This window comes from Chamaea fasciata, unplaced genomic scaffold (genome assembly GCF_029207755.1).
Source record: "Chamaea fasciata isolate MVZ Bird 193981 ecotype frontalis unplaced genomic scaffold, bChaFas1.0.hap1 SCAF_15, whole genome shotgun sequence".
NCBI lineage: Eukaryota > Metazoa > Chordata > Aves > Passeriformes > Sylviidae > Chamaea > Chamaea fasciata.
Genome location: NW_027094100.1, coordinates 14,416,556 through 14,441,686, shown reverse-complemented (window position 1 = coordinate 14,441,686; position 25,131 = coordinate 14,416,556). Strand labels below are relative to the sequence as shown.

General features: G+C 46.4%; 1 protein-coding gene and 1 long non-coding RNA gene across 2 annotated transcripts in view; one reads left to right on the top strand and one right to left on the bottom strand.

The window, feature by feature from the left end:
* The window catches only part of UBTD2 (ubiquitin domain containing 2), a 39,900-nt gene that overhangs the window by 10,849 nt on the left and 3,920 nt on the right, over positions 1–25,131 (top strand). Inside the window, exon 2 of the mRNA XM_066197109.1 lies at positions 12,165–12,401. Coding sequence (XP_066053206.1) covers positions 12,165–12,401 — 237 coding nt within the window. The remainder of the gene's footprint in view (positions 1–12,164; positions 12,402–25,131) is intronic.
* LOC136297300 (uncharacterized) lies at positions 22,439–24,540 on the bottom strand. Its single transcript, XR_010723129.1, has 3 exons — positions 24,472–24,540; positions 24,185–24,256; positions 22,439–24,076 (listed from the first exon to the last, which is right to left on the bottom strand). It is a non-coding gene; the product is annotated as an uncharacterized lncRNA (long non-coding RNA).

The following is a 25,131-nucleotide window of genomic DNA, read 5'->3' as shown; positions in this document are numbered from 1 at the left end:
TTAGGGAACTGCACCCATTTATTTTCTTTGTGTTTTCCCAACTTTTGCTGCTTTCTGTTGAAGGTTAATAAATTAGGAGCCCTTTTTTTTTTCAACAGAATATTTTTCTGTCAAGGTATTTCAGAGATTTGTGTGTTAAAGGCAGTTTTGATGCTAATAATGGACCCCTGTGACGGGGGGAGCTGTGTGGGTGCTGCTCAGATTTGGGAACATTTTTTTAAATGCATTTTTTTCTCCTGCTCATCCTCAGCTTTTCCACAGGTCTGAAAGTGGCCCCAGTTCTGCTGCTCTGGGCTTTGAGACGCCTTTGTTCAGAGCTGTGGAATCAGCACTTCCCGGGCATGGTTTGCTCATTAGAGCAGAGTAATTAGTGAATTTGCCGTGGACTTACATCCAGCCATTCTCATGAATCCTTTTAACTGCTGCAGTTAAATCAGCAGGTTTGGGTGTTGGGGTTTAATTTCCCCAACGCTTGCAGGAGTTCCTTTACCTGAACCAGAAATAATCGCACCTGCCCCGAGAACCCGTGGGGGAGGTTGGGCTCCTGTTTCCACGTGGCTGAAATCAGAATCTCTTTTCAATAATGCATTCTCATTACCAGTCAAACTTCTCACCCTGCAGTTTGAAACTATTTTCCCTTTCAAGGGAAAACAGAAAGGGGAAGCAGGGGTGAGAAGAGGCTCTAACAGTGGCGAGTTCTGCTGTGCTCAGAACTTCTCCTGCAGACACTTTCGAGCCCAGCGTCTTCACCCACTTATTTAACCTGTTACTACATCACTTATGTCTTAAATAAAGCGGGGGAAAAGCAGGAAAAGTGAATCTGTCCTGACAAAGAGCTCTGCTCTTGCTCTGCAGTGGATGCCTCAGGAGAAATAAAGCTCCTTGAGCATTATGGTGAGGACTTCTCTAAAAAACACACACCCAGCCCGTGGCCCAGCCCTGCTTCGTCTCTTGCTGGGTCTGTAACAGCTGAGAGCATTGCCAACATCACCACTGCGCTGCCAGCCCCTGAGTTGTGGAGAATTAAAAGCGTTTTCAATCAGATTCTGTCATCCCTGCCTTTTGAAGGAAGTTACTTAAGGGCTGGCCGTGTCCTTTGGAAGCACTGAGCAGAGCATCGCTCAGGCCATTAATAGAGCTAAAGCCTGGTGTGCTCAGGGACTTCTGAAAGAGATCAGATTAATTTGCTAAAGGTGGAAAGGCTCTGCCTGCTTTAATCTCGCTCCCTTTCAGCAGTTCAAATGAAGAGGGGCAGTTTCCTGTGCCTCCGCCAAGGTCCTTTGTGGGCAGCAGCAGAGCTTGCTGTCTGTGCTCGAGGAGGAGGCCTTGATTAAGTCCCTAATTTGTGGGGCTTTTAAATATTTAGGATTGGATTTGCTGGCCCAGAGAAGCTGTGGCTGCCCCTGGATCCCTGAAAATGCCCAAGGGCAGGTTGGACAGGGCCTGGAGCCACCTGGGACAGTGACGATGTCCTTGCTCATGGCAGGGGGTGGCACTGGATGTCCCTCAAGGTTCCCTTCCAGCCCAAACCGTTCTCTGATTATTACATCAATAATCCTTGAGGCTATTTTTTCCCCAAGTACATCCAGGGGGAGGTAAAAAGGCCTTGAAAGGATGGAGTTTTAGGGCTGCTTTGTTCACATGCTCCCATTTACAGGACTGGGTCGGTCTGGGGAATTTTTTCCCCCCTGGAAAAGATACGCAAGACATCCAGGTATTTATACAGGTTGCAACAAAGGCTCGCACATTTTTCATTTCAGCTTAGATTGCTTTTATAATTATCTGAGCAATCCACTGGTGTCCTTATCTGTTATTACTTCTCTCTAACTCGGGGATAAATGAGATTTCTTAACAAAATGTGCACTTGAAGGGCAGGAATTCCTTACGGCCAGGAGGTTGGTCATGTGTTCTACCTGAAATTCCAGCTGTTGAGCTTTATCTGGCACGGGTGCTGGAGTTTCCTGGGGGATCACTGTCCAGGAGAACAGAGAGGAATAGAGTTTCAAAATTGGATGTGAAATATTAACTTTACTATTAAAAACTACCCTGTAAACCAGGGCTGAATAAAGCAGCAGGTATCATTCTGGGAAATCCAATTGCTGAGATGAGATCTGTAAATGTTTATGTGACTTTCACTTTCACTTTTCTTTATTTTTCCTTATTTTCTTTATTTGTTTTAATTCAAAATTGAATGTGAGCCATTAACTTCACTATGAAAAACTAGCCTGTAAACCAGGGCTGAATAAAGCAGCAGGTATCATTCTGGGAAATCCAGTTTCTGAGGTGAAATCTGTAAATGTTTATTTGAGTTTCACTTTCACTTTTCCCTAAACCAAGCAGTCGCCTTCCAGTTTTCCTCGGGCACCTGAGGGACGTAATATGGAAGTGTAAAATTAAATCATTAAGGTAATGTATGTTTGGGATGTGTGTCAGGTAAGATTCCTATTTTCAGCTTACGCTGAGCACTTAATTAACTGATGAGCTTAAGCAGCTGAGATACAGTAATAGTGCATTTAGTTAATTGGCTCATGTGAAACTTTATCCCTGCCAATAACTGTGACACTGGAATAAATTCAAGGCATGGTGTTAGATCCTTTAACTAAGCTAATTTAATCACTGGTCGTTGTAAAAACAGCCACCAACTTGGAGGCTTTTAATTTTTTTGGTTGTTCCCTCCTGGAATTTGTGACTGCTGTGCTGGCTGCAGTGACATGGCCAAGCGTGGCGTGTTCAGCCAAAAAATCCTTGGGAAGGTGGAGCTGACCATCTGTCCTGAGCATTGTACCCTGAATTACCCAGATCCCAGGGTTTGCTGGGAGGGTTTCATGCAGCAAAGCCAAATCTCAGCTGTGCTCAGGTGGGCTCTGGACACTCCGCCGCCTCCTGAGCAGTTTGACCTGAGGGAAGAACCTGAGGAAGATGGAAAAGGAATTTTACAAGAGCCTGGAGCGACAGGATGAGGGGAGTGGGTTCACACTGACAGAGAGGAGGTTTAGATGGGATGTTGGGAAGGAATTCTTCCCTGGAATGGATTTCCCAGGGAAGCTGTGGCTGCCCCATCCCTGGAAATGTCCGAGGCTGTGGCTTGGAGCAACCTGGGATAGTAAAAACCATCCTTGCCCAAAGCAAAGGCTGGGACTGGATGAGTTTTAAGATCCCTTCAAGCCCAAACCTTGCAATAAAAGAAATTCCCTGGTGGCATCATCCGGGAGGTTCAGCCCCATGTCTGCACACCCTCAGGTCCTGCTGAGCTGGGATGTCCTGGCTGCCTTTCAGCACCATCACACCTCATCAGGCTTTGAAGAAAATCATCAGCAGAATGGTTTTTGTCATTCTGGCTGGGTGAAAGTTAAGGCTGCCTTTGATTATGTTTTGGTTTTTTTTCCCCTGAAAATTTTTGCCAGTGTTGGAAGCACTCGTGGTGTGTTGAACTCAGCCCAGATGTCCAACAGATGGTCCCTGTGTCACCTGCCCAGCTCAGAACTTGTGGTGGCCTCGTGTGACGGAGGGCACAGCTGGCCACAGCACTCCCATGGCTCAAGCCAGCAGAAAAGCCAGGCTTTGTTCTAAACCCTGCTGAGCCAAACCCCGCTTTGGCCCTGCTCGAAACAGAGCTCAGCTGTCAGTGGGGGAGCACTGGGGATTGGGAGAGTTTTGGTGCTGCTCCTTTTCCCTGGAGTGTCCCGGGAAGGGCTGGAGGTGGCACTCAGCGCTCTGGGCTGGTGACAGGGTTGGGCACAGCTTGGACTCGGTGATCTTGGAGGGCTTTTCCCACCTCAGTGATTCTGTGATGAGCTTTAAATCACTTTTTTAGCACTTCGTGCAGCTGTTTGCTGTGCAGAGAACATTCTCAAGGAGGAAGGGAGTTGGTGAACTGTTGGTTTGCAGCTGGAAGTGGCTGTTCCTGGTGTGAAATCCTGGAGCAGCGGGCAGTGCCCTGTCCCAGCCCCAGCACGGGCTGCCCAGTCAGGAATTCTCCCTTGGCACTTTTTATCTGACGTGTCTCAAGTTTCCCCATGAGAGCCCAACGGGACAGCGAGACACAAAAAGGCTTTTAGTGCTTTAAAAGCGAAGTTGCTGAGTTGCATTCTTCCTCATGCTGAGATGCAGAAAACACTGGGGTGGGTTTGGGGTTTTTTGTTTGTTTTTGGGTTTGGTTTGTTTTTTTTCTTTTGGGGGGGGGGGTTTGTTTGTTTGTTTTTTTCCTTTTTTCCTTCCCACTGCATCCCCACAGCTCTGCCTGCTCCTGGGGCTGCCCTGGTGCCCAACCCTCAGCTGAAATTGAGCCGGAGCTGAAGCCACACTGCAGAAATCACAACAGAAGCGTGCTCTGTGCAGCCTGAGGAAACTCAGACAGGATATTTTTCACCTTGCTGACAGCTTCCTTAATGGTTCTTGTCGTGGCTTTTTAGAAAAAAAAAGCAGCCCGGTTGTAGAGGGTGCAGATTGAAGGTCCCGGTGCTTGTGAGCTGGGGATGGGTAAATCTTTATCCTGTGCTGTATCCAGCTGAAAACATCCATCTGCCAGAGATAGGAGCGCTTTAAATTCCCGTGTAAACAGCGCTGACAGGTAATTGTGTTGATAATGTCCGTCCCCTGGAGCTGTTCCTCCGCGGGGATCTTCCCCGGCAGGCTGGGGCTGACCCTGAGCCGGGTTTTACAGGACCTGCTGCCCGGGTTAAGCTGAGTTTGGGGCTCCGGGGTTCCTGTGCTGGCAGATACCAGAGACTGATGGGCATCCCCTGGCCTGTGCCCTGCCCTGGCAGCGTTCCCGGCTCAGCCCCTGCCCGAGGCACTGAGGATGTGGTGACTCCACAAAGGAATTCCCTCCCCGAGACATTTTTCTCCGTCCACAGGAGCTGCTGTATCATGAGCTTCCTCAGGATGATGGAGAATCCTGCTCGTGCTTCCAGCAGGAGGCTAGCTGGGCAGGCAGGACTCAGGAGCACCCACAGAGCTTTTGGAAAGAATAATCGTAGGAACAAAGGATGGTTTGGGTGGGAAGGGACCTTAAAAATCATTTCGTTCAGGGCAGGGACACTTTCTTCTATCCCAGGGTGTTCCAAGCCCTGTCCAGCCTGGCCTTGGACTCTTCCAGGGATCCAGGAGAAGCCACAGCTTCTCTGGGCACCCTGTGCCGGGGCCTCAGCATCCTCACAGGGCAGGATTTATTCCTGATATCCCATCAGCTGGCTCTGGGTTGGGAATGCCCCCCACGTCAGACAAAATGCACTGACCTGCTTTCAGTTCCTGTGTGTTCAGGGCTCTGATCACCTGAGCACATCCTGGGATCCACATTCCTGCCTGTGCTGGGGATGAGGTGGGATCTCTGGATCTGGAATTATCCCCGAGAGAGCAGATTTCAAAAGCTTGAAGCTTTTATTTCTTGCTGCAACACCACTGGCTCCTTTGAGGGGTGATGAGTGGTGAGCTGCCCCAAAATCTGATTTCTTCTGCAATTCCTGCTGAAAACGATGGGAGAAATGGAAAATACAGTGGAACAGCTGGTAATTAGAGCCAGTTTTGCTCTTTGTCCAGCTCGTTCCTACAGCCTCATCCTCTCCTGTTTTATCTCCCGTGCTGAGGAGCCTCTGGATTGACTCGGGGAAGGTTTCGTGTGCAGGCAGAGGAAGGGATAAATTGTGCGTGGAGGACTTGTCCAGAGCTGCCTGGAATTACCAGAGGAACTTGCATTTTACTCCTTGCAGCCTCTTCTGGGCAATTTTTTGGTGTTGGGGAAGAAGTGAGGAGGAGCAGGGCGGGATTCCCTGGCCAGCACTGGGGTGGCACCAGTGGTTGATTGTCCCTTTTGTCCCCAGAGGCGCCACATCCGTCGTTTAGCGCCAGCCGGGCTTTAAGTGGTGCTGCTCAGCCTCATGGCCCTGCTGGTTCTTCCCCTCTCCATCTGATTTTATTTCTGTTTATTTTCTTCCTTTCTTCACCTCCTTTCAGGTGGGAGAAAAGGGGAAATTGCTCAGTCTCTGCTGGGTTTGCTGCTCTGAAAAGCTTCACGGTTTGTCACTTGGCTCAAAATTAATACCTTGGCCTACACTCTTATAATACTGCTTTGAGTCTGCAGCCTGGTGGTTTAGTACACAACTATTGCAGGATGTAACTTGAATTTCTACCAGGGAAGTAGTTGTTCATTTTACCCTCATAAAAAAACCCCCAAAAACTTGACTTAGTTTCAAGCATTATCTTTCTCTCTGCCTATCTGTATTTATTTGGAAAGTTCTCAGAGGCTCCCTGGAAATGTCAATTAATTTCCTCGTTAGGAAAGCCTAATTGTCCCAATATCTCACTTTTAAGTCTTTGCCACTGTCCAGCGCCCCTTCTGTTCCAAAATCCTCTTCTTGCCTTGGAGAAATGTAACCACCTTAAGAAGAAAATTGCTGGAAATTAGGAATAAACAGATAAAATTCTGCCATTTCCCTGTTGTTGGGTAGGCCTGTGCTATTTAATGTCATTTAAATTGTTTAAGCCTGTGCTGCTTAATGTAATTCAAATTGTCTGCTGCTTAAATGCAGTGAATTTTTCCCTTTCTCCCTCCGCGTTTTCCCTGGGTTTTTTGCACTTTTCCTTTGTGCTGGCTCCTCCAAGCCCCGCTGTAATTCAGGATTACACCGGAGAACGATGCAAAGAAAATGTTTAGGATGAACTGTGTGATATTGATAGCAAATTACAAGGTACCTTATGAGGAAATTGGAGCAAAATGGATTTAAAATGGGACTCATTTGATGAAGCAGAGAAGTGATTGTGGGGAGGGGAGCCCTTGGGACTACTACTGAAAGAAACTTTCTGGGTAGTAAACCATTATTTGCATTTCATTTATGATAGAAAAAAATACTTTGTTAGCAGCTGAGCCTCGACAGGGAAGCAGTCTGCTGAAGAAAATCGGTTTTGATCATTGGTTCAGTTTGTAAAACATTTCTTTCGCTTCTCCTGGCTGGCTTCAGGTCATTCCTGGGGTTTCTCCAGCTGTGTCTCCCTGGGTGGACATCCCTTCTCCCGCTGCAGCTGGGAGGGTTTGCAGCCTCAAACTAAAGCTGGCTCTTCTCCTCCCTGCAGCTCTGGTGTTCCTTTCTCAGTTCATCATCCCTGTCCTTTTCCTATGGACAGCCCTCAAATCCCACCTTTTCCACCCACAGCAACTCTGGGTGTGTGCTGTTCCCTCCTCAGTTGATCACTCCTGTCCCTTTCCTATGGACAGCCCTCAAATCCCATCTTTTCCACCCACAGCAGCTCTGAGTGTGTGCTGTTCCCTCCTCAGTTCATCATCCCTGTCCCTTTCCTATGGACAGCCCTCAAATCCCATCTTTTCCACCCACAGCAGTTCTGGGTGTGTGCTGTTCCCTCCTCAGTTGATCACTCCTGTCCTTTTCCTATGGACAGCCCTCAAATCCCATCTTTTCCACCCACAGCAGCTCTGGGTGTGTGCTGTTCCCTCCTCAGTTGATCACTCCTGTCCTTTTCCTATGGACAGCCCTCAAATCCCACCTTTTCCACCCACAGCAGCTCCTGGACGTGTCATTCCCATTCCGGAGAGGCTTGTGGTGATCTTGTTCCTTCTCTTGGGCATTCCTGCTCCTTTCCTCACAGTCACTCCAAACTTTTTTCATCTCTCCCCACTTAAGCTGTTGGCTTCATCTCTTGGATATTTTCTTAATCAAGACAAAGGGGAAAAAAAAAGAGCAAATATTATCAGATCTTGCCAGATTCTCCATTTCACCATTTGGATCTTGGAATATTTGCCTGTATGTGCTCTTAACTCATGTTCCACTGATGGGCTGGTGGTTTCTGGGTGTGTGTCCATCTCCCCACAGACCTGCAGGGATTGGGAAGCACAGCCAGGGCCTGCTCCTGTAACTCCAGGATGCAGCTCCTGATGGATCTGTGGAGATCAACAGCCTGGAGTGGAGCACAGCCAATCCAGGTGGCTCCTGCTGGCTTTTCCATGCCCTGGGTGGGTTCTGGGTGTGCCTGGAAACTTCTCTCCCACCAGAACTGGGCCAGTTTCCCCCGCTTTTTACAAATGCTGTAAAAGACTAATGCTGCAAGCAACATATGCTTGTGTTTCCAAGGGAAAGGAGGAAATTCATGCCGGAGCACTCGCAGGGATGAAACAGCCAAACTTGCTGTTCCTGACTTTATTTTTGGAAATAGGTGAAAGATGTTGGGAGGAATGGGGTGGGAGGGAAAAGCTCACCTGAGGCTGATGACAGCAGAGGTGTTTGCACAAATAATTAAGATTTGAGCTCAGATTTGAGGGCTGTTGCAGGTGTGGGGTGTCGTACAGGGTTACCTGGCAGGTCAGAAACTGGGGAGGAGGAAGATCCAGGTCACAGCTGGAGCAGAGATCCTGCCCTTCTCTGGAGCTCTGAGCTCAGCTTTGCCACCTTTGATTTGCCACAAAACCCCCTGAGGCTGAAACATTCCCCATCTGATGATGGAGGGCTGTAATTCAGGAGGGTATAAATTAGGAATTACGGATTGTGTGGCTGGGTATTGGCTTTTAATACAAGAATCCTGTGGCAGCAGCTGCTGCTGCTGCTCATCTGGTCCCGCTCAGAAGAGGCTCCAGTGATACCCACGGTGATACCCACAGTGATAGCGACATAACAAACACACCAGCTGTTCCAAAGAACTTCCGCTGAGACACTTCTCGACGTTCTGTTAAGGAACTGATTTAAATATCTGGGTTTATCTGCATAAGCTCGCTGGAAAGGAGCAGAGGTAACCTCACAGATTGGTGGCTTTGATGGGAAGCTGCGGGGAAGGGGAAATGAATTTACGATTCAGGTTATAGAACAGTTGGCAAGGATTGGAGAAATAAGTTTTTTCCTTTTAAAACTAAGGGCTTTGTAGTCTGCCAGGAGTTCAGTGGGGCAGGCAGGAGTAGCTGCCTCAAGGATCTCTGCCTGTGAAGGGAAAACAGGTGATGTGCTGCTGAATCCTACGGGATGTAGGATGCGTGCCACTGGTTTGGGGGCACTTGGAGGCGTTAAACAGAATCATTTAGGAGGGGAAAAGAACTCCCAAAGAAGAGTTTGTGTCCAGTCTTTGATCCATCACCACCTTTTCGAGGGGCAGGGGCTGTCCAGGGAGGTTTGGATCCAGTCTTTGGAATGTCCAGGGAATTCCTGGTCTGGTCTGGGGACAAGGTAGGGATGGGGGCATGGATTGGACTCGATGGCTTTTCCACCCTAAATGTGATGAATTTCTTGCCCTGCACACCTGAGCTGTTGGAACAAGAACAGCCTGACTCATTTGATATTTCACTCCTTGAAAAGCAGACCAGTGCTGATTTCCATATTCCCTTCTAAATAAATCCCTTGCCAAAAATACCAACCCCCGCTGGCCTCTGCTGAGATGGTGACTTTGAGAGTCGCCTCAGAGGGAACGTGCCTTCTTGGCACTTAGAAAACAATTCCTGCTTTCGAGCAGGGTATTAATAATTTCTTACTCGTGTCGGAGTGATGTCAGATGAAAAATTAATGTGGATGCTGGTCTCTCTTCTGGATGGTGCAGGCTGGTGGTGCCTGTGATGTGTCTGGGCTTAGGTGGAGTCAACCTTTCCTTTGGAGCTCTAATTTCCTTCCAGAGTGAAGAATTGAGAACGGACGCTGTAAATACTTCTGAGTGCTTCAGACTGCTGATGTTTGTTTCTTTATCAGCTTTGTTAAGAGAAAAGGGAAAGCGCTTTGATGTGGTCTGAAAGTTTGGTTGTAGAAATTCGCATGTTTTGCTTTAGTGACTAAAACGAGGGGTGGGAAGGGAAATATTTGGGCCTTTTTACACATTTTTTTTTGTTTGTTTGTTTTTGGTTTTTTTTTACGTGGTGCAAGTTTCTCACATCCTTTCTGCCCCGTCTACTCACAGAGCTAAATAATGAATATTCCTTCAGAGAAGGCAGAAAGCTTTTGGGGGGTCCTTGAAGCACTTCTAATAAATGATAAACACGCCAAAGATCTTTTTAAATGCTGGCTCGTGCTGAAGCCAAGTCGTGTTTAAAGGCTTAGCCCTGGGATGGATGGCTTGTTAGAGTGGATTTGGCTCTTTGAGCCATTTGGAGAGTCACTTTCTTCCACCACCCTTCCTTCCAATTCAACAAAAACAAGAATTTATCACCGAGTTTATCATCACTGCTGTCTGGTAGGAAGGATGGGATCTCCAGGGAGGAGTTATTGGAGGCTGGGAGGATCTGAGGCTCTGCTGGAGTGAGGAGCAGTAAATCTGAATAAATCTGGGTGCTGTCTGGGGCAGGGAGGGGGAGCAGGGAGAGGGATGGGCTGCAGGGTTGGCAGCAGGGAAGTGCCTTTAACCTGCTTCCATAATTGATGTTTGGGAACAAGGAGAGTGCCCTGTGGGAGAAATCAGCATCCACCGAGTGGACCTGCAGACAGATGTGAGCTAAAGTGAAATGGGGGAAAAAAAAAAAGACATCCACTGACCCAAATTTCTGTTCTGTCTGGCTGAAAATGTCACGCTCTGGCTGCTGAGCCTTAATGAGGAAACAATTCCTTGCTGGAGTGTTTCCCCACGTCGTGGGGTTTTTTTTAGGATTTTAGAATGTGCAGGGTTTTAATGCACAAGCCATTGTTCGAGGCTGCCCCAGCATCATCTTCCAGGCTGTTTGTGCTCAGCTGAGCCTTGGACTGGGAAAGGCTGGGCTCTGCCAGGAAAAACTGGGTGTTTTGTAAACACTGGGCTTTGCTGCTCTGCAGCCTGCTAAATGGTCAGCACTGCTTTGGAAAGCAAATGGAAGCAATCCCGTGGAAACAAAAAGCAATAAATGCTTGTGGTCACTCGAAAAGGATTCTGAAGGTTCTGGTTGTTGGGTTTTGTGTGGGACATGGAGGAACAGCTGGAGTCTGGGGGTGTGGGCTGTGCAATTGTCGTTTGCTACTTTTAATTAGGAGCTAGCTTTGTTTGTGTGCAGATGCATCCACCAGGATTGGAGGGATGGAGGGAGGAAAGGCTGGGGGAACTGGGATTGTTCAGCCTGGAGAGGAGAAGCCTTGGGATGCCACAACTGTGGCCTTGCAGGGCCTGAAGGAGCTGCAGATAGAAGGGAAAAGATGGAGAGAGAGGATTCCCAAGGGATGGAGTGACAGGACACAGGGAGTGGCTTCAAGCTGACAGGGAATAGGTTTAGACTGGATGTTAGGAAGAAATTTCTGGCTGTGTGGCCCCATCCATGGCAGTGTCCAAGGCCAGGCTGGATGGGCTTGGAGCACCCTGGGACAGTGGAAGGTGTCCCTGCCCATGGCAGGGGGTGGAACAGGATGAGCTTTAAGGTTCCTTCCAGCCCAACCCATTCCCCCCCCCGCCCCGTTTTTTAATCCAAAGAAAAGTTCCTCTGCGTAGTTGGCAGTGTCACCTCAGTGGCCGGAATCCTTTTCCAGCTCCTCTTTTCCGTGACTTCCAGCTTCATAAATGTGTCTGTCATCCTGAGTTATCAAAGCATTCTTTGGTCCTGTGGGGTCAGATTGAATAAGGGTGTGTGGCTTCACCTCCTGTGGGCTTTTGGTCTCCTTAAAAACCTCTGTGAGCTTGGAACCTCTTCCTGCAACACCAGGCACTGACTGGGGAGCGAGCAGGGAGTTTTAATCTGTCGACTTTTATACCCTGTGTGATCGCCTCAAAGTGGCTGTTCCACAAAACCGGCTGTAGTTAAAGCGGAACCAATGGGTTTGTGTTTATTGAGAAGGAGAGAAATGAGAGGAGAAAATCGTCTTTAGACCTTGATGGGTTCCTGGGTTTCCAGGGGAAATCAGCGAGCAGGAGGGTGCATTTGCGCAGAAACAAAGTCACAGGTGCTAATTAAAAGTAGCAAATGACAATTGCGTGGCCCAAGTCCGTATCACCTCCCTTCTCCTAAGCTCCGCGGTGGTTTGAGAACTGAGGGGATTCTGAGTCTGGTTTTGACCACACAAAACTGGTAAAAACATAATTCCCGCAGTAAATGAAAGTCTGAACCATGAGCATTATATGAATATAACATTGAATATAATCTTGCTGCATCACTTTGGGAACAAAAAGGACGAGCGTTGTAAATTCATCTCTGCAAACCCAGAACCACCCAAAGGGAATTCCGTGGCATTATTTCTTATTAATCTTAAAAGATTTAATTCTTTTTTTTTTCCCCTTTGTCCCCCTCCCAGTGGCTCTGGGTCGGAACCAACCCCTGAAGAAAGAGAAACCCAAATGGAAGAGCGATTACCCCATGACGGACGGGCAGCTCCGCAGTAAGAGGGATGAGTTTTGGGACACAGCCCCGGCCTTCGAGGGCAGGAAGGAGATTTGGGATGCCCTCAAAGCCGCTGCCCACGCCTTCGAGAGCAACGACCACGAACTGGCACAAGCAATCATTGATGGTGCAAACATAACACTACCCCATGGTAGGTGCTGCTGGCCAGGAGGACGTGGCCTCTCCAAAGGGTGACAGGGTGAAATTAATGTTTCTACCCCGAAAAATCTGATTTAAGGTACCCGTGTTTCAGTGTGGATGTGCTCCTGCTCGGAGTTTCCAAGCAGAATGGTGTTAAGATATAGAGGGAGCAAGAAAATCTGGGTTTTTTTGTGGTTCCTACAGTTGGGATGGATGGTCTGGTCCATGGTTCGGCTCAGTTTGAGGCTGATCTTTCCAGGCAGCACTTGGGACTTGCTGGAATCTCTTTGTAAGGAAGCAGATCATTCTTTCCCCTCCTGACTTTACGGGTTTCTTTGGCATTTGAACTGGCACAAGCAATCATTGATGGTGCAAACATAACGCTGCCCCACGGTAGGTGCAGCTGGCCGGGAGGACGTGGCCTCTCCAAAGGGTGACAGGGTGAAATTGATGTTTCTACCCCGAAAAATCAGATTTAAGGTACCCGTGTTTCAGTGTGGATGCGCTCCTGCTCGGAGTTTCCAAGCAAAATGGTGTTGATATATAGAAAATCTGGATTTTTTTTGTGGTTCCTGCAGTTGGGATGGATGGTCTGGTCCATGGTCCAGCTCAGTTTGGGGCTGATCTTTCCAGGCAGCACTTGGGACTTCCTGGAATCTCTTGGAACACCTGGATGCTCCAAGGCATGATTCTCAGAACTTCTTTCCCAGCTTCTCCTTGTAAGCAAGCAGATAATTTTTTCCCCTCCTGGTTTTATGGGGTTTTTTTGGCGCTTGAACTGTTGGGGTTTTTTTTTTTCAAACTTTCTCTTCTGAAGAGTCTGAAAAAAAAATTCCCGAAAATTCGGGGCTGGCAATCTGCTGTTAGATCCTGTGTGAGATAAACTGCAAACTCTTATTTTGGGTACTTTCCTCTTTGTTTTGTTACTCTGAATCCTGCTGGGTGAGGTTTTTGTTCCAAGCTTATATTTCCCTCACTCTACAACTCTGAAATTAATCCCTTCTGTATTCTTTATATTCTTTGTATTAATCCTTCTAATATTCATTCTTCTAATATTAATTATTCTTATTAATCCTTTCTATATTCTTAATAGAATATAGAAATACAGTGAAATACAGAAACACAGTGAAAATAGAAATACAGTGAAATACAGAAATACAGTGAGAGGGGGCTGGCAGGAAAGTACTGATGATTTTAAGTCACCGTTCAGATAAATGGAAATAATTAATAAATCAGAATTTTGCATTTTTGAGGGAGTCGCTGCATTGTTTTTAGTTGCTAAAATATAAACTGTCCATGCCGGGAAAATTCAATTTGTATATGGGGAAGTTGGAATGAAATTCAGGTGACCTTTCACTGTGGTGCCTTCCTCACATCAGGCTGCAGCCCTCAAAAATTGTCTTTAATGTGGGAAAAGTTCTTCTCTGTGAGGCTCTGAGTCTCTTTTTGAGCATACAAGAGCCTGGTAAAAATTATCTTTATCATTATAATGATAAAAAGTAATTAAAATATTATAAAATAATAAAATAGTATTAAAATGATAAAGTTATTATTAAATTTTATAGTAATTATTATAAAATAATTATGGAGAATAAAATAAATATTTATTTATACATTATTAATTTATTTTAATTTATAATAATAAAATAAAATAAAAAATAAAAAATATTTTGTAGAATACTATAAAAATATACAAATTATCTCTGTAATTATTATTAGAAAATAATACAAATCTATAAAAATAAATATTATTATTAAAATATTTAAAATGTAAAAATTATCTGTATAATATTTATAAAATCTATATATATTATATTTTCTATATATTATTTTCTATATATAATATATATAATATATAGTTTTCTATATATACTTATAAAAATAATAGTTTTAATAAATGAATAAAATACTATTACAGAAACATTATTAATATATACAAAAATTACATTTACAATAATTACAGATTTCTCTTAACAAATGAAAATTTGGGAAGCAGGAGCAGCAAGAGGGATTTTATTTCCGTAATTAATTTGATGAGCCCCCATTAACGAGGCGTTTTGGCAGCGTTGGGTCGTGCCTTCAGGGAAAACATTCAATTTGTGGCACCAAACGATGCAAGGAAGGTGTTTGGCACCTTGGGTTTCCTGTCACAGAGGCAGAGCAGCTCGGAAATGCGAGGGAGGAATTGAATAAATCCAAACTTGGGGCAGTTTGATCCTTTTTGGAAGGTTCCGTCTGGCTTTGGGGGAGCCCCTTGTGTGTCTCAGGAGAAGAGAGGATGTGGCACGGGCAGCTTCAAGGCCCCCAGATATGGGAAAAAAGAAGAAAGGATGTGAAGTCTTCAATTTGGTTTTTCCAGCAGTTTGCTTCGAGTCCTGCCTGCTGCTGGCAGGTTGTAATCTGATTTTTAAGGCCCACATGCAGAATATTCAGAATATCTCCGAAATCTCTCAGAAATCAAAGCTGTGTCAGAGGCGCTGCTCTGCCCAAGCCAGGCCTGGCTTGAGGCTGAATTCCGAACAGGGGGAATATTTAGAATTTTTATCCAGGATGTGGAGTTTGCCGGGGATTTTTCTGCCCACAAAATTGCATTATTTATTTTTTTATTCAGCTTTCTGCTGGTGACACTTGTGGGCATCAGCTGTTGGCAGAGTTCTCCGTGCCAGGGAGGTTTGGAGTGCCCATCCCTAGAGGTGTCCCAGGAATTCCTGGATGTGACAACTCAGTGCTCTGTGTTCGTGGTGGGAATCTAAATATTCTCCCAAGAAAACCCAACATTTCTTGGATAAATTCCTTTAAAATGGAAAGATTTTTCACTCTTTTTTTTTTTTTTTTCCCTTCTGCACAATGATGCAATACCCACGGGCTGGGGTGTTCCCTTTTCATTTATTTGCTGCCTGTAGAGGCTGAAAAAAGAAAAAAAAAACCCAACCCCAAGCCTTACCTTCACCTTTGGCTGTCCCTTGTGTTCAGGCCACGGATTCCTGGGAAAATAAAAACCTTGCAGGAAGTGGAGGAGTGAGAAAAAGGAGCTGGGGAGTGAGTAAGGACTGACAAATACAGATTTTTGCACACAGAGAGAGACACTCGGGCTTAGCTGATGCTGCAAAAAATAAAATTCGCTTTTTTTATTCCAGAATCCTACAGGGGAAAAAAAACCAAAACAAAAACCTCTCTTCTGAGGCTGCTTTCAGCCAGATCTGTCACTTGTCTGGTGTGAGGAAGACTCTCACCCCAGTGTAATTTTTCTAATGGATGCCTTTTGCTGGCTTCTGCTGGTAAAAATAGCGTGTGAGAGGTATTAAATAAATAAATCAGCTGGTGGGATGGGCTTAGCACTTCTCATCTATCTTGGGTGACTCTGTGGGATGGGTTTAAAAATAGAAATAACGTTATCACCGATTTAAACTTTTTTTTTTCTTCCCCTCCTCCTGTCTTAAAGTAGCACATCCTCCATATTTTATTAATGAGTGGATTTAAATTTAATGAAGGAGAGTTTTCCCATCCTTCTCAGCTTTCAAACAGGAAATCTTGGGAGTGTGTAGTACTTTTATAATAATGTTAATGTTGAGCTGAACTTGGCCTGCAGGTTCATTAATATTAATTGCAGTCTGGCTGGGGGTCAAGTGGAGTTTTTACATTCCAGGATGGGCACTTCATGTGCTCCAGAATTCCCAGGATATTGGGGTTTCATACCTCAGGGATTGAAGATTTTCTCCCTTGCATTGTTTTGCTTTGTTGCTAAAATATAAATGGGAGATGGCAGAAAACCTCAGTTTACACGGGGGGAAGTTGTAATAAAGTGCAGTAATTAATAAATTGCTTTTAATAGGTAATAAAATCCAGGTTAAATTTACCCTTAAAACCACTCCACGTCAGCTTTGGGTTGGGGGTGTTTTTATCCCTTGTGAGTTGTAGGCAGGAAATTCCAGGATGGACACTTCACCTGCTGCAGAGTTCTCAGGATTTTGAGTTTTCAGCTCCTTTTGTGTTCTCTGAGTGATAAAAGGGTTTTTATCTGCTGGGTTCTCAGCTTTTCTGGGCCCTCCAGCCCAGCTCCTGTGGCTCCAGCTGCCTTTTCCAGGGAACAGCTCTGGCTCTTTATCTGCTGGGATCCCCAAAAGTGGGGATGGGAATATTTCCCTGGAATGCTGGGGGAGAAGTCAAGGACATCACTGAAACATTCCCACTCTGAATAAAGCGTTTTCTTCTCCTTGGGGCGAAATATTAATTAGAAAAGCATTTTAAAAAGTCCTAAATAACGAGAAGAAAACCCTTCAAAGCCAAGAGCAGCAGCGTGGGGAAGGCACGGCGTGTTTGCCACAAATCCCTAATTCCAGGGCAAGAAATCACACACAATCCCGGAATTATTTATTATTTATTAGAATTATTTAGGTTGGAAAAGATTTCCAGGATGAGTCCAGCTCGTGGCCAGTCCCACCTTGTCACCAAAGCACCCAGGGCCACCTCCAGATCTCTCAGTCACAGGTAAGTCCAATATTGCCTTCGCACAAAAATGAAATTAAAAGCGGAATTCCCTCTCTGGAGCTGCCCAGTTCCCAGGAGAAACACCCACCTCTGTGGAATCTGTTCCCTGGGCACCTCCAGGGATGGCCACTCCACCACCAGCTTTGGGTTGTGGGTGCTTTTATCACCTGTAGTCACTATAAAAGGTTGCCCTTGGCTGTGTGGAAAACTCCCTCTTTTATTTACCTTGATGAGAATCTCCGTTTATCGAGCCCGTTTATTTTATTTGATGTTGGTGGAAAACTGAGCCCAGCAAGCCAAGCATTAGCATTGAAATTTACACAGCAATTCACAAATACCTGCCACAAAACGCCATCAAATACGGGAGGTTTTGAACGCCGACCATTCCACGGGTGGTTCCTGTGAATGAAGCAGCTCCAGCAGTGGAACTCTGTCATTTTGCAGAGCTTTTTGTGTGCTGGCAACAGTGGGAATTACCTGTTGTATTGATGAGTTGGTGATGGACTGAATCCGTACGGTGAATTTTGCTGGGGCGTCTTTAGCATTTAAATTGAATCCCCTGTGAACTGCTGCCCTTTAAAGCCACAAGGTCCTTGTGGTTTCTCTTCTTCTTGCCCCTGAAAATTGCTGGGAATTAAAGCTGTAGGAATGGCTTGCTTGTCAGAAGAGAGGCTTTTTAATTATCATCAAAAATCATATTTTTGATGGATTATATTCTCTACACGCACGTGTAAAACGTTGCTGGACAAGGTGTTTTTTCTGTGAGGATGCCAAATACCCGCTCAGGTTTCTCTGATGCCCCTTTAAAAGGGGACTAAATGATCTTTTGGTGGCTGTGGCTGGCTAATTTTAGATCCCAGCAGAGTTATGAAAGCTTTGGGGAGGTCTGACTATCAAAGCCTGTCTGTCAATATGATCAGCAGGAGCACTGAGAGGAAAATGCAGGCCGTGGAAGTTAAGGAAACTCCTAAAATCTGTAGTAAATATCATAAAAATTTACAGCTGAGCCTCCTGCTTTATTGCTTTGGGGTATTTTTGACTAAACTCTGCTCAGGAGACAGCAGTTATTAGTTCAAGGGGAGGTTTTTCTGGTTTGTTTTTACTTCAGTTTTAAAAAAAAACCCAAAAAACCCCCCCGAAAGGCAGGGATTAAAGCCCAAAATTGCTGCTGTCTTGTGAGGAAGCAGACAAGCTGCTGCTGGCACTGAGGCCCTGTGTGCATTAGGAGAGTGCTTTTATTTTGCTTTTTCTTCTACACATCCAGGGCTATTTTTATGGGTTCTTGACGTCAAGTCCCCTCCGTAGGCTGAGCTTGGCTGAAATGGGGACTGAATAAATGGAGTATTTCATAAAAGGGCAGCTTTAATCCCTCCCAGCACCCAGGGGTGCTCTGGAAAAGGGAAGGGAGCTGTATCCCGATTTTGCTGTTTGCCACCTCAGTTTTGTCCACGCTGGGTGTTCCAGCCTGGTCACAGCAGGGACAGGGACAGAAGGTGTGACAGGAATGGTGCCATGGCTCTGCTGCCTGTGCTCCTGCTCCTCGGGGCTCCTCACCAGCCCGGGGGGGCAGCTCAGCCCAAAATCCATTTCCCAGAGTGTGGGAGCCCAGCTCAGCCCAAAATCCATTTCCCAGAGCACGGGAGCCCAGCTCAGCCCAAAATCCATTTCCCAGAGCAGGGGAGCCCAGCTCAGCCCAAAATCCATTTCCCAGAGTGTGGGAGCCCAGCTCAGCCCAAAATCCATTTCCCAGAGCACGGGAGCCCAGCTCAGCCCAAAATCCATTTCCCAGAGTGTGGGAGCCCAGCTCAGCCCAAAATCCATTTCCCAGAGTGTGGGAGCCCAGCTCATCCCAAAATCCATTTCCCAGAGCAGGGCAGCCCAGCTCATCCCAAAATCCATTTCCTGGAGTGTTCCAAAATTCCTGGTCCCTCACAAAGTGCCTCCTGATGAGGAGGAGGCTCCCAAAGGCACAGGAATTGCTTTTCCATCCGGAAGATCCACCTCAGTGAGGGAATCCTCAGCTCCAGGCTGAGAGCTCCCTGCCTGGATATGGGATTATCCTGCTCCAGCTGCCCACAGCCTGCTCAGGGCACACTGGGGCAGCTCCTCCTCCTCTGCTCTCCCTCACTTTGGTGACTCTTGGCCTTTTCTGTGTCCATCACACCTGGAAAAAATGGTTTATTCCGCATGGTTCTAGCAAAGGAGGTGCTTTGTTGTTGTGTCTCCAAATTCCTGCTAACCTTGAAAAATAATCCCTTTCCTCAGCAGCCTCCTCCAAGGAAGGTGCTGCTTTCCATCATTTCTGCTGTGATTAATAATTTTAAAATAGATCACAACATCCTTTCTGAGGGATGCAGAATTCCCAGCGTTTTCCCCAAGTGGAAGGAAAATGAATCAAAGCCTCGGGGTGTAAAGCAATTATGGTTGGCTGGAATATTTATGTATCTAAATGCAGGTTACAAACTCTGAACCCTTCAAATAAAATCCCCCCACACACACAGTTGTTTTCCTTAAATATCTTGAACTTCTGCTCTGCTGTTTTGAAAGGTATTTTGAGGAGCTTTGTCAACACAATTGCTTGGACTGTCCTCAGGGCTCCTCCCCTGTTGCCTCTCTGTTTCCTGTCTTGGGTTTCAGTTTGTCTTTTCTGGTGTGGGGAGGATGACTGTGCAACACTTTTTAGAAATGCTGGTTTAAGGGTGTTTTTAACCATTAATGTGTGACCAGAAAAATTGCAGCTAATTCCTTTAGGAAAAGAAAAAACCAACCACAAAAACAAAAAACCGAAAAAAAACCCCCTCAACAACCGAAAAACCCCCAACCAAACAACAACAACAAAAAAACCCCAAAGCAACAAACCCAAGCTGGCCGTGAAATGCTCAAAATAAACCCAGGTTTTTGACCAAGGAACATCTCAAATTCCTCATGTAGGCAGCTGCTTGTTGATCTGGGTGTTGCAGATGTTGCAGACAAGCATGTGTCTGCTTGAGGTGAATAATAGTCCTGTGGTATCTGATGGTGGTCAGGACACGATGTCTGCTTTATTAAATATTCCCCAGGAGTGGACTTTTACTCCATTTTTGGCTGCTTACAGTGCAGGAGCTGAGTATCAGCCTCATCTGCCTCGCTGTCTGCTTGGGAAATGAGAAAAAGAAATATGAAGTGTTTCAAATCTAGGTGGGAAATGAAATTTAAAACGTGTTTTCCTGCCTGAGGATTCCAGTGAGAGCCCTCTGAGCCTTCCCTGGTGACCTGCAGGGCTGGTTTTCTGGTGTCTGGAGTTGTGTTTTGCAGTAAATTTGGTGTCCCTGGAGGGGTTGGTGTGCTCAGGTTGGTAAATGAGGGTGTCTCAGCTGCTTCTGGCTCATCCCACTCCTCCTCCTCCATCTCCACTTCATTGTGGCCAAAATATTTGGCATCTTCGGCTGGTCTGGCTTTGAGAATATAAATAATAGTAATATAAATATAAATATAAAAAATAGAAATAGAAACATATATTTAATCATATATATAAATATTTAATATTATATATAATGATAATTTTCTCCAAACCCAAGGCAAAACAGTTGTCATGGCCAGAAGTGTCCGAGCCCCAGAAAGTTTCTCCCTTCAACCTTTTTGGGGCAGGTCATGCTGAGGAAATCCTACCTGGGCTGTCACAGACAACATGGGCAGCGCTCAGGAGGTGTTTCAGCATTTTTAAATATTCCCCTCAACCTCTTTCAATACATATATCCAGGCTGATAACTTCCAGTCATGCACTGGGTGTGTTATTCGAAATCCGAATTTCGAAGGGTTTTCTTGCCCCTAGAGCTGGGAGCTGCTTTTTGCTGACAGTTATCAGTGAGGAAGTTATCACAGAGGAAAAAAAAGCTTTTTTTTTTTTTTTTTTTTTTTTTTTTTTTCTGAGCCACGTCTGAGCCCAGCCCAGAGCCAGCAACGTTTGGTTTGTAGCTTTATTACAAACAAAAACCTGCAGCAAAATGAACTCTTGTGTTTCCATCCGTGTTTTGACTCCCCGAAACTGCACGGGAACAATGAAACCTCCGAGGTGCTTTTAAGAATTCCTGAGTGATCAAGGGAGGGTTTTTTTTTATATAGAAGGTCACAGCTACAGCAAGGCCTTGAATTTTTAACCTTTCTGGGCTCTCACCATCTGCTCGGGGCATGAGGCAGCACCAACATTCAATCTTCCACCTTTTTGCTTAATCAATCCTTTTTCCTCTGTTGTTTTTTTTTTAATATTTTATTTTATTTTATTTTATTTTATTTTATTTTATTTTATGGCGCTCTGAAGGAGCAGCAGCGTGGAGGTGAGAGGCAAATAAAGCCTCAGATCTTCCTGTGACCTCCTTTAATCCCCTCCACCCCCACAGCAGTTTTATTTTCGGATGTGGGCACTGCTGTGGGATCCTGTCAGGCCGCCTGACCTCCCTGGAGCCTTGTGAAAGTTTTTTGCTGGTGATCCTTGGAGGCTGAGCATGGAAATGAGCGACTTCCCGGCTGGTTAGCAGGTTTTGGAATGTCAGCAGGTGATCCAGAGAGTTGGGGCAGAACAGAGGTGCAGGGCAAACCTTTGTCCGGGTGGTTCTGGGCTTCCCTTTCCTCCCTTGTTGCTCCCAGGTGGGTGGCGGGGGAGTTTTTCTTTAGTTTGAGGAGTTTTCCACCTCTTGTTGTCCCTGCAAGCAGCTGGGAGAGAGCTCCACACTCAAAAAACCAACTTTTGTTTGGTGTTCGGTCTCTGAGGGGTCATTGCTGCTGCTGCTTCACCTGGAGCTTCAACAAGTGCTGTATCAGCCCAAATTTCCTTCCAGATCCACTTGGAGCTCGGATTAAACTCCCTGAAATCTCATTTTGAGCAGGTCCTGGTGGGCAGGGGACTGTTTGGAGGCTGAGCTCCCTGCCTGGAGGGCACAGGAGGTGGAGCAGCTCCAGTTCTGTGGTCACCAGGTGCTCATTGAACATCCCAACCAGTCGTGGTCAGGCTGTGCCTCCTCTCTCTCTGCAATTCCCTGGAATGAGTCTGGAGCCAGGGAACAGGGACAGGAGCCAAGGAACGGCCTCAGGCTGGGCCAGGGGAGGCTCAGGGTGGACAGCAGCAGGAATTTCCCCATGGAAAGGGTGCTCAGGCCTTGGCACTGCCCAGGGAGGTTTGGATCCCCATCCCTGAAGTGTCCCAGGAATTCCTGGACACTTTGTAGACTTCCAGGGATAAAATCTGTGTCTGTGGTTGGCAAGGAGAAGGAAATCTGTGTCAGTTGTGGGATTTGGGACGCTCAGTGCCAGGTGCTCACTGTGCATTTATGGGCACAGCAGCCTGAAACAATCCCTGGTGACCAAGGCAGTGACAACTTGCGTAAATCTGGGCTCAGCCTCACCCCGAGCGGGTGGCCTGGGCACTTCAAACACTGGGCTTGGAGGGATGCACTGCAGCCTCAGGTGATGATGATATTCTGCTTCCCTTTTCTCCTCCAAACCCCTACAGCCCCTTGAAGGAGCTGGATCATGCAGAACTGCAGATGTAAATGAAGAGGGTACACAGAGAAGCTCTTTCACCAACCATTTTATTTTTAAATTTTTTATCTGAGAAGCCTGTCTAGACAGGCATCTATTTTCATGACATGCAAAGCAGAGTAGTAAGATGAATACTTCATTAGTAAAATGACTTGTCATCTTTGAACCCTGATGGAATGTCTCTTGGAAGCTGTTCCTTCCATGCAATATTAGATCCAAGTTTTGCAGGGACGTGGAAGTGGCAGTACATATGGTGTTGTTAACACGACAGCTACAGAACATTAATGCATAATTACTTTATTTCTCAAAGCCGGAGAGCTGCACAGGCTGGAGGAATCTGAGCTCTGGTGAAGCTGTTTTAGGGAAGGATTAGGTCGTTGGTGGAAGTTGGCACTGCTGTGAAATTGGGAGTTTCTGGTCTCCCTTCTTCCCTGCTCTCCCATTTTCCATCAGGTGAGCGGGGTGGGCTGGCAGATTCCAGCTCCGCTGTCAGGATTGCTGCTGGTGGAAGAATCAGTGTGATTTTTAAGAGGAATTTTGAGGGGTTTGGTTCAGGGCCCTGAGCAGCCCTTTCCAAAGTGTCCCATCCCTCTTCCCTGTGCTGATCCCTCTGCTCTCCCTGCTCCAGCACAGTCAGGGATGCACAGCCAGGAGCTGTGGCTAAAATCTGAACAGGAGTGGCTCGTTCAGCAGAAATCCCTCTGTTTCAGCAGGCTGTGTTAATTACCTTTCACCTTCAGCCCAGTTAATTAGTGCTAATGAATGAAGTGATGCTGGTGCTCTGCTGTGATAAAGGGAGAGGATCAGCAAGCCCAGCGATGCACGTGGCAAATTTTTCCCAAAATTTGGGTTGGAAGGGACCATAAAGCTCATCCAGTCCCACCCCCTGCCATGGGCAAGGACACCTTCCTCTATCCCAGCTTTTTCCAACTTGGCCCTGGACAATTCCAGGGATGGGGCAGCCACAGTTTGTCTGGACAATCTGTTCAGTTAGAACTGACCCTAACCTGCCCTGTGTTAGGCTGAGCTCTGCTTAGTTTGAGGCAGAGTGGCTTGGATACACCTGAGGGATCTTTGGTTGGATTCTCCAGCTGGGATTTGCTCTTTCAAAAGGGTTATTTTGGTATTAACAGCCTGAGGAAAAACTTCTTTCTGTGGAGAGTGGCGGAGCCCAGGGAGGTGGTGGAATTCCCTCTCTGGAGACATCCCAAACCCACCTGGATGTGTCACCTGCTCCAGGTGACCCTGCCTGGGTGACCTCCAGGGGTCCCTTCCCTTCTGAGGTTGCAGGAACAGCAGCTGGGTGGGAGCCTTGATGTTGGGAAGGATGTCAGTCTCCTCATTTCTCCCTCTTTTCAATTTCATTCCCATGAGTGGGAATGAGCCGCAGTGAGCAGCTCCTGCAGCCCTGGGATCTCCTGCTGCCTCTGGGAGTTGTTCTCCAGCCTGGAATGCAGCCAGACCAATAATGTTCCCATAATGGAAGAGCTGTTTCTCCGTGGATTCGAAATGAGAATTATTAAATGCTTCACCCTCGTTGTGTGCAAACCCCGTTCTTGGAGGAGCTGCAGTGACAAAGGGAGCCTGGGCATGGGAGCAGAGCGCTTGTGCCCTGCCTGAGGATCCAAACCTTTGTCCAGGAGCTTTCTGGCAGCTCAGATTTGCATAGCCCATGGAAATTTCCTGTGGAAGAAGCACAGGAGGGGGTTTAAGTGGGTGGTTTATCATCAAGTGTTTCCCCCACACCGTTAGTCCCTTTATTTTTGTCTGCACACAGTGCAAGGCACTGACCTGCATGAGTATTCCCACACATTCCCCTCTGGAAAATGGGAAATCCACGCTGGTGACAGCAACCTTGGACACCTGCAGGGATGAATTGAGCACTTTCTGTTGGGATTGAGTCAGGAAGAGCTTTTTGGGTGTGAATTCCTCCCAGTCTGGGCTGCCTGGAGGGGAGTGGGACAGAGCACTGCGTGTTTGCTCTTGTCCCAGCCCTGCTCCCTGCACCTCTCCCACGTGCTCCATGTCAGCACAGGGAGTTTTCTCCTTATAAAATCTTGTGTTTCCCAGCTCAGCACCTGGAATCAGCAGCTGATGAAGAGATAATTCAGCTTTTCTGCCTCATCTTTGCTGCCTGAAAGACCCAGAGACCCCTTTATTTTCCTACTGAACTCCAGGCACTGGTGATTTATATTGGGTCCAAATCAATAGTCCACAGGTGAAAGCTCTGCTGTCCTCAGTTTATTCAGCAAGCCAGGCTCAGCTTGGCTTTGGAGTGGAGATTTTTAGTCAGAAAAAAACCACAAAAAACAACTGAACCAGCTGTTCCTTGGACAAATGTGTTATACACAGACAGTCTCCTTAAATTAGCTGAGTCTCACTGCAGTGCTGCATTTTGGGTTGTGTTGTCTTAATTTCTTTTCCTGCAGCAAATCTGTCTGGGGGAGGGGAAAAGAAAAATGATGGAAATCTGCTCAGTTTTTAAGTTTTGGGTGTTTCTGAGCGATGCTCCTCGAAATTGCTCTAAAACTTGGAGGCACTTTATGAACAGAAAACAAGAATTTTCCTGCTTTTCCTGAAGAGAACGGTGTGCACCTGAAGGAAATGTCAAAATGCCTTTTCAAATGCATTAAAACTCTTCGTGTTTTCAGGTGAGTGTGATTTGCTTGACTGAATAACTCCTGCAAAAGTTGTCCTTGCTGTCACTGAGATCTCTGAAATTGTTGGTCCTGCAGGAG